General features: G+C 53.9%; 1 protein-coding gene across 1 annotated transcript; it reads left to right on the forward strand.

The window, feature by feature from the left end:
* Positions 1 to 457: 457 nt before the first annotated feature.
* KBTBD13 (kelch repeat and BTB domain containing 13) lies at positions 458 to 1,834 on the forward strand (the record flags this gene model as incomplete). The annotated part of the gene is made up of 1 exon (XM_081227858.1): positions 458 to 1,834. The coding sequence occupies one exon, from the start codon at positions 458 to 460 to the stop codon at positions 1,832 to 1,834; it is 1,377 nt and encodes a 458-aa protein (XP_081083984.1).
* Between the last annotated feature and the right edge of the window lie 7,815 nt (positions 1,835 to 9,649).

Here is a 9,649-nt window from a genome sequence, read left to right on the forward strand (position 1 = left end):
GATCTTGAACAAGTCATGTAAATTCTCTGAGCCTCATTCCGAACACTGTACAGATACTGTCGAAATACCGTGAAATAGGTGTTATTATTGGCCCCATTTCGAAGAAACAGAGGGTCAGAGTTAGGTTACCTGCACGAGGGCTTACAGCTGCTTTAGTGGTTAAATGGGATATTTTCTAAACTGCCCTCATAGTGCCCTGAATGCAGTAGGTGCCCAGTATATGGTCACCATTATTACTATTTTTTTTTACGGAAGTGAGTGACCCGGCAGGTCTCCAGATGCCCTCTGGGCCCTCGGCCATCCAGCCCGCTGGCCACCACATGACATGAGCCGTACTATCTTTAGCCAGGAAGATATTTATATGCCCCGGGTAAGTTTTTGCCGGTACGGGGGAGCCCCGGAGTCGGTGACCACTGCATCCAGGCCCCCGGAGGCGGCCTCCGCGCCTGGGCCCGCCATGCCACAGGGCCCTGGGGCCCTGATGCAGGTGTGGGTGGGCAGCCAGCTCTTCCAGGCCGACCGGGCACTGCTGGTGGAGCACTGCGGCTTCTTCCGCGGCCTCTTCCGCTCGGGCATGAGGGAGGCGCGCGCGGCCGAGGTGCGCCTGGGCGCTCTGAGCCCGGAAGGCTTCCGCACCACGCTGCGGGTGCTGCGCGGTGAAAGGCCGGAGCTGGCGGCCCCCGAAGAGCTGCTGCAAGCCGTGGAGTGCGCCGCCTTCCTGCAGACGCCGGCGTTGGCGCGCTTTCTGGAGCACAGCCTCACGTCGGACAACTGCGCGCTGCTGTGCGACGCCGCCGCTGCCTTCGGCCTGCACGACGTCTTCCACAGCGCCGCGCTCTTCATCCGCGACGGCGCCCGCGAGCTAACGGCCGAGCTGGCGCTGCCCGAGGCTCGCGCCTACGTGGCGGCGCTGCGACCCAGCAGCTATGTGGCCGTCAGCACGCACGCGCCAGCGCCCGGCTTTTTGGAGGACGCATCGCGGACCGTGTGCTACCTGGACGAAGAAGAGGACGCGTGGCGCACGCTGGCCGCGCTGCCCCTGGAGGCCAGCACGCTGCTGGCCGGCGTGGCTACGCTGGGCAACAAGCTCTACATCGTTGGGGGCGTGCGGGGTCCCAACAAGGAGGTGGTGGAACTGGGCTTCTGCTACGACCCCGACGGCGGCACGTGGCGCGAGTTCCCCAGCCCCCACCAGCCGCGCTACGACACGGCGCTGGCCGGCTTTGACGGCCACCTCTATGCTATCGGGGGCGAATTCCAGAGGATGGCCATGAGCTCCGTGGAGCGCTACGACCCGGCCGCGGGCTGCTGGAGCTTCGCAGCCAACCTGCCGCAGCCAGCTGCCGGCGTGCCCTGCGCCCAAGCCCGCGGCCGCCTCTTCGTGTGTCTGTGGCGGCCAGCCGAAACCACGACCGTGGTGGAGTACACGGTGAGGGCAGACGCGTGGCTGCCCGTGGCCGAGCTGCGGCGCCCTCAGAGCTATGGCCACTGCATGGTGGCCCACCACGATAGTCTGTACGTGGTGCGCAACGGACCTAAGGATGACTTCCTGCACTGCGCCATCGACTGCCTCAACCTGGCCACGGGCCAGTGGACGGCGCTGCCCGGGCAGTTTGTCAACAGCAAGGGCGCGCTTTTCACAGCCGTGGTGCGCGGCGACACCGTCTATACGGTCAACCGCATGTTTACGCTGCTCTATGCCATTGAGGGCGGCACCTGGCGGCTGCTCAGGGAGAAGGCCGGCTTCCCACGGCCCGGCTCCTTGCAGACCGTTCTCCTCAGGCTGCCTCACGGTGCCCGGGGGCAGGTGGCCTCCACGACGCCAGAACTGTGACCCCTGGGCTGGGCTTTAGGAGGGGATGCCCAGAGTCTTCTCTGAGCCATGGCTGAGTCTATGAGACTGGCCTTAGGAGCTGCTGGGAACTTCTCTCTACCTGCCCCAGGTGAGATGTCGGGAGCCTTGTGCCTTCTGCCTTCTGGTGGTGTGAACATGTCCAGGAATCTCAGGAAGCAACGACTCTGGGATCTCAACCCTCAAATTACTTGGGCTGTCTTGAGAGCTGGTGGGTCACAATGTCAGTGGAAGGGATGGGGTGTAGGATTTCAATAATCCAGGCTTGTGTGTGAATGGGCCAGTAATTGAGCACCAGCTGGGAGTGGGTTCAGTGATGTTAATCAAACTGCCAGTCAGGCAAGAATTAAGCACCTACTGTGTGCTCAGCAGGGTGCTGCGCCTAATGTGACTGTAGTTGACAGACAGGGGTCCATAAAGCTTAGAGTCTAGCCAAGGACAACAAAAGGTTTACACACATTTGTCTTGATCCACATAGGGCTGAAGGCAACGGGCAAAAACAAACAAAAAAACCCAAACCCTGCAATATAATAAAGTCCTGAAGAAATCAGGGCAAAGGGAAAATAGGGAGAGGAAAAATATGTTACTCCAGGCAGAAGGGTAGTAAACAAACTGTATGAAGAAGACAGGCAGGATAATTAGCTGCTAAATGGGGAGACTCGGAAGAGGAGAGACGGGGAAAGCTGGAGCAGATGGGAAGAGTCTGCGAGCCCTACCTTTAAGGCAGAGCAGCTGTAGATGGAGGCCTTTGGGGAGGCAGTGAGGCTGCACTGCCTTGTAGAGGCAGAAACTGAGCTGAACCTGGAGTGAGACCTGTGAGGGAAAAAGGGTTCCCCATACCCTCTAATGGGATGTGGGCCCGCAGGGGAGAACCCAGTTGGAAGTCCCTTATCCACTGCCCTTTTTGTCATCACTCCAGGGCAATAGACTATTAATTTCCATGACTTCAGGTTACTCAAGGTATGAGCCCAATTTGGGGCAGGTCTAACTGCCTCATCTTCCTCACTGTACCCCTTCCTCTACATTCTACAGGTTAATCCTAGCCTCCACTCTTGCCATTCCCTGGACCTGGAATGCCATTCCTCTTCCTCTCTCTCTGTTGGCTCTGTGCCTACCCTCTCTGTGCAGGGTTGGCTTTTCCCGACGATGGCTGCGTGCATTGCTCATTGGACCCCTGGCTGACGTCCTTTTCCATGTGTGTATGTGCACATGTGTGCAGCCGTGCACATATGCAGATAGCAAGAGCAGAGATCCTTTTGTGCTGTCAGCTGAGCTGGGACACTTTCCCACCTACAGAATAAAATGATGAGGTCCTACAAAAGCACATGTCTACGCAACAGAAACAGACTCACAGACATAAAGAACAGACTTGTGGTTGCCAAGGGAGAGGAGGGGTCAGGGAGGGAAGGATAGGGAGTTTGGGATTAGTAGATGCAAACTATTATATACAGGATGGATAAACAACAAGGTCCTACTGTATACCACAGGGAACTATATTCAATATCCTGTGATAAACCATAATGGCAAAGAACATATATATGTATATGTATGAGTCACTTTGCTGTACAGCAGAAATTAACACAACATTGTAAATCAACTATACTTCAATAAAAATTTTTTTAAAAGAAGAAAAACATGAGGTCCTGGGACTTCTCTGGTGGTGCAGTGGTTACAAATGCACCTGCCAACGCAGGGGACATAGGTTCGATCCCTGGTCCAGGAAGATCCCACGTGCCGTGGAGCAACTAAGCCCGTGTGCCACAACTACTGAGCCCACGCACCGCAACTACTGAAGCCTGCACACTCTAGGGCCCGCGCTCCGCAACAAGAGAAGCCCCCACTCGCCGCAAAAGCCCATGCACAGCAACGGAGACCCAACATAGCCAACAAATAAATAAATAAAATAAATAGTTTTAGAAACAAAACATGAGGTCCTGGAAGACATCAGGCTGTAGAGATCACTAGTTAGGGACCTGCTGCTGACCTCTGGTGCTGACCTCTGGTGTTAGATGAGGACTCTTATCTCGCCTCTAGAATACCCTGACCCTGGTTTCTGGTCGGATGCCAGCTCAGTCCTCCAGACTCTCCAAGCCTCTGGGCAGACTTCTCCGAGTGGTCCTAAGTGGTCTCCACCCTCCAAGACCCAAGGGCCGTGGGAAATCCTGGCCTCATCACAAATGGAGAATGAAGCATCAGCCTGGCACCTCCTGGGCATGGAGCCTAGCGTCTGGGCTGCCCCTTATTGCCTTTTCCCCTGACCTATGTTCCTATTCCAAGCCCTGGAGAATGCTGCCCTCAGAAGCCTGGGACCTTTTAGGCCTGGATTAATCTAATCTGATGAGTCACAATAATAAATCCTGACTTTTGCATCCTGTGAATTATGTGCAAAGTACCTTCACAGCCATCGCCCCACTCCAGCCCTACCTCAGTCATGGGACTTGGGTACCTTCTCCCAACTGATGAGATGTGTGAGGTTCAGAGGTCAAGTGACTGGCCCATGCCACAGAGCCCCTCACTTTTTTGTTCTACCAATATGTAATTTTATTCACATGTCAAAGATTTATCTAACTCATTAATAAGGGAACCAAAAGAATGGTAGGGCTGGTTCAAAGGCACATTTGAGAGACAAGAGATCTGTATACTTTGTTGGAAAAGATATACTGAAATAAGTTTGCCAAGATAGAGGTAGAGCCGGTTGGTGTCTTACAGGGAGTAAAACCATAACTTTTGTGGTTCTCTACTGGACTAAATTCCTTTTCATCTTCACATACATGCACATACATACTTGTACATGCAGCTACGTTAGCATGTAACTTTACAATGTCAGGACCCTAATCAATAGTAAATAGTAGAACAAAGGCACAGTCTCCTAGAGAATTAAATAACTCTTAGTGCTTCAACCCTGCCCCAGAATGACACTGAAAGGACATGCAGTCCTCCTTTTGCCTAGTTTTAAGTTACGGATAATTCTTCTTAACAGCACAGACCGTTGTCCTCCTCGCTCACTCCTGATCAGTGCTGAGCGCACTTGCAGTCTTGAGATCCATTAGCTCATCTGCTCTCTCAACCCACAGAGCTTTGTTGGTCGGCTTTTAGAGCTGGCTGCGTGGACCAGCCCAGACAGGCCTGCTGGCTCCAGCGTTCGGTCGTCCTTAGCTCTAGACCAACCCTTTCTGAGACGCCTTTTATGTGTAATAAGAACACAGTGTTCACAGAGAACGTTCCCACAGTGGACTTATTTCAGCTTTGTAAGAATTTTAAGTGGTTGGCAGCTGGGCAACATTCCCACTCCCTTCTTAAAGGGAAAAAAAACCCCAAACACCCAAAGGTCGTGGGTGACTAGAAGAGGCACAGGTAGGAAGTGGCAGAGCCCGGCTTTGAACCCAGGGCCATGTGCTGTTTTCTGTCGCTGCCTCCCTGCTTGACTGACATCCTGGGACGGACAGGGTAGTTCTGCCGGTCTCCTTTACACTCCCCTCCCTGTTACCCTTCTCTCTGTGCCTCTTCTTCTTGGGGTTCATCTGCCCCCCTGGACTCAGCCCTTTCCTTCCTCCTCCTGAGATAGGAAAATTAACTGTCCTGGGTTCTCTTACCTTAGGATCTAGCTGGTAGAGGAATGGCCCCCTTCACGAGGGTGTTGACTGAAGGCCCTGGCGGGTATCTGCATTTTGACAGATACTCCCTCCCTCTCACAGTGTGGGGAGGTTTTCACAATCCAGCCCACCTTACCCACTGGCCTCACAGGTCAGGCTGCACTGTTTCTTCCTATAGCCTGCCACCCTCGGTAAGGATGGTTACCATGTCTGGTTTGCAGGTGAGGAAATCAGCAGAAAGCTGAAATGAGTCACCCAGAGTCACACAGCCAGTCAAGTGGAAGAGCAAGGACCTGGGACCAGGACTTGGGATTCTCAGTCTCTCATACCCTGGCATCCAGACTTGACCACTGCATGAAGGTGTTTGGGGATGTGAGGCAGCTTCAAGAGGGCAAATTACAGAGATACTTTGAGGTTACTAAGCCCAGAAGGCTGGGTTTGAAATCTCTCTGTGCCTGCCCAGAGGGACACTCTAAGAAGCTTGTCCTTCCAGAGAGATCTACACACACACACACACACACACACACACACGGCTTAATGCAGCAAGGAGCACCTTCCGGAACCTCCATGACAGCCCTGCAGCCCCACTCTCTGGAGCTCTCTCCAGTCTTCGACAAACTTTCTCCTTCACCCTGACTCTGGAGGCCCTGCACCCCAAGCTTTCCTCTCCCTGGGAATTATCCTGGTTTGCTTACATAGCCTGCTTGACAGAGGCAGAAGGAGACACCAGCCCTTCCCACACTCTACCCAGGGCCTGCTTCCCTGCTGGCCGCTCTTCGGCCTGCTCACGTGGGCAGAGTCAACCTGATGATACGCCAGCCAGACCCTGTTGCTTTTCTGCTCAGACCCCTGGGTGCTCCTCAAGTCCCTTGAGTGAAAGCCCAAGTCCTTTCAGGATCCCCTGCCCATTTCCTCCCTGACTTTATCTATCACCACTCTCCCCCTGGCTTCATTGCTCTTCTTCAAGTACCCCGAGCATGCTCCCACCTCAGGGCCTTTGCACTGTGTCCCTCTGCTGGGCACACCTCCCTCCCTCTGTACCGTGTCCCTCTGCTGGGCACACCTCCCTCCCTTTGCACCGTGTCCCTCTGCTGGGCACACCTCCCTCCCTTAGCCGCCTGGCTCACTCCCCACCTCCTATGGGCCTTTGCCCAAATGCCACTTTCATTCTGAGGCCTTTTCCTGACCACCCTACATAAAATCTACCTCCCCCTTCTCTGCATTCCCTACTTCTTTTCCTGTTTTATTTCTCTCCATAGCATCTAGCACCATCCCCTATGCTCTATTTTTACTTGTTTAGTGTGTGTTTCCTTCTACTAAAGTTGAGCTCCATGAGGGCAGAGATTTGTGTCTGTTTGTTCACTGCTGTATCACCAGGACAGTGAACAGAACATAGTAGGGGCTGAATAAATTTTGAATGAATTAATGGTGCTCAATGGATGTCAAAAGAATAAATGAATTAATCACACGGTCAACCAATCAAAGGGAAAACCCATAGAAAGAGGCTGTCGGATTTCAGAGGAGAGGGGTATCATTTCTGGCAGGGGCTGGGGTGGGCGGGTGACTAGGGGAGACCTTCATGAGAGGGTGATGAGCTGTGGGGTGCACAGCACACCGTGGGAAGAGTGGGATCTCAGAACAGCAGCAGCTCAGAGGCCACTTCTCCGGCTCCAGTGGAGGGGAGGAGAGGGGAATTGGAAGTGCTAATCATCCTATGAAGAGTTGCTCCTCTTGGCGGTGGAATACACACAGGGCAGGTCTGTTTAGTTTCCTTTGGCCCCAAGCAGCCGGGCCCCGTTTTCATCCTAATTGCTTTTCTTCGAGTTGCTGTCACTTCCCAGGAACAGTGGCAAGTTTAACTGTGCTGGTGGGAGACACAGCTGCCGGCAGACAGGCCACCTCTGAGCAGGCCCGTTGTGGCCGTGGAATATGGGGCCGCCATGGAGGGGGGTCTCCCAGGACTCATCCCAGCAGTGTCCTCTGCAACCCTCATGATTCTGCCCCAGCTGAAGTGGGGAGCCTCTCTCTCTGGCACCTTAGCAACTAACAAAAGGTAAAGGGGTCCTTTTGTAGGGCTGCAGGGTCTTGGAGCAGGATACAAGCATCTCATCTAACCCCTCTCTTTTTACAGGGAGGAAAGGGAAGTTGGCAGGGGGCGGGGCAAATAACTTGCCTGGAGCCACACAGCAATGCAGTGGACCACTCTGAGCTAAAACCCACATCTGTAGAATCCCCTTCCCATCACACCATGCTGCATCTCTTGTGTTGCCTTCCAGGACACCCATGAGTAAGATTCCCCAGAATGACCCATCAGGCCTTCCCTCCCCGATTCCAGACCTCCATCCTTACTTTTTCCAGTAAATATCACCCCTCTTGCGTCACATTAATTCAGCACGCTGCTTTCATTCAGCAGATAGAGACAAAAGACTTGGTCTCTAATGGTGGTATTTGGGCACCTGGGCTCTTCACAGCACACACACACACACACACACACACTCACAATTTTGACAACTCTAAGGGTGGCCTTATGATTTTGGCCCACTATGCTTTTCTTTCCAGTAGCATATTTTCATTCTCACTGGGGCCTCCATGGATGGGCCTAGGCCCACAGTCCTGATTAGCAGAGGGAATTTCAGGGGCTCTGAGAGGGGGCGAGCGTTGGGTTGGGGTAGAAACAAGGTGCTGAGACTCTGCCTTCTGACCATGGGAAAGTCTCTTCACCTTTCTGATATTAAGGTGTCTCGACTCTAGACAGGGAGGGTAATTCCTGTCCCAGAGGATGGTTATGAGAGTCAAATATGACCTAGAGGCTAGCACAGGTTATGCTCACCATCCATATTCCTTTCTCCTCCCTCCCCCTCCTCACCCCTTATTGAGACCCCTTCTGTGAGACAGGCATGGGTCGGATGAGCCAAACATGGCCCTGCAATCCACGCATTTATCGCTCAGTGAGGAAGCAGGAATGGCAGAACAGGTAAGCATCAGCTTTGGCATCAGGAGACCTGGGTTCATATTCCAGCTCCATCACTTGCCAGCTGTGTCATCTTGGGCAAACTCGGTTTCTTTATAAAATGTTGAGGATGGGCTTCCCTGGTGGCGCAGTGGTTGAGAGTCCTCCTGCCGATGCAGGGGACGCGGGTTCGTGCCCCGGTCCGGGAAGATCCCACATGCCGCAGAGCGGCTGGGCCCGTGAGCCATGGCCGCTGAGCCTGCGCGTCCATAGCCTGTGCTCCGCAACGGGAGAGGCCACAACAGTGAGAGGCCCGCGTACCGCAAAAAAAACAAACAAACAAAAAAATGTTGAGGATGATAAGGCTTACCGTGCAGAGTTGTTGTGCAGGTAGATCACAGGAAGCCCCTGTAGCTCTCCCAGGAGGGAGGGAGGTTGGAGCCTGAGTGTGAAGAGCCTTGAATGCCAGGCTAAGAATGTGGGCCTGTTCTGTAGGAAAAGGGAGCCATAGCAAGGGTTTGAGGTGGAGACTATGGAAGACGGATATCGTGCTTCTCGAATTCCAATACCAGGCCCCTCGCCCGCCCTGCCTGCCCCTCTAGATCCACTCCCCCTTCCTCCTGCCTCCCATCCCAGGAGGCTGCCCTTTGGGTTATATCACCGGCTCTCTTGATTTTGGCCCCCCATGGGGGTACCTGAAGAAGACAGGGGTAGGGGGGAGTGGGAGGTCCAGGGACTTCGTTGATGGCTCCCTCCTTGCCAGGCTGCCTCACACTGACTTTTTTTCCTCCAGTGACCAGAGTCACAGCTCCTGTCAGGTAGCCCTTCCTGTGCAGCCCTCTCAGTCTCCAGGTTGTGGTGGCCACCTCTCCCCTCCCCTTGCAGGCCTGGGGGTGGTGAGAGCCCCACTGTTGCCAGCCCGGCACTATCCCTATAGTAGTAGCCTCCACCCTTGGCAAACAGCTTCTTTCTTCAAGTCTCCTCTAAGGACGTGATCTGACTTGCCATCTCTTTCCTGCCATGATCCGTGCCCTGTTCCCTCTGGCTCTCGTCTCTCTGGGCGTCTGTCACCGAGTGGCTTGGTTTGCTACAGCAAAGGATACAGGCTTACCTCGCGTTACTGCGCTTCGCTTTATCATGCTTCGCAGATGTTGCTTTTTTTCTACAAATTGAAAGTTAGTGGCAACCCTGCGTTGAGCACGTGTCACGCCATTTTTCCAACAGCACTTACTTACTTTGTGTCTCTGTGTCCCA

This window comes from Mesoplodon bidens (genome assembly GCF_964165515.1).
Source record: "Mesoplodon bidens genome assembly, chromosome: 3".
NCBI classification, from domain to species: domain Eukaryota; kingdom Metazoa; phylum Chordata; class Mammalia; order Artiodactyla; family Ziphiidae; genus Mesoplodon; species Mesoplodon bidens.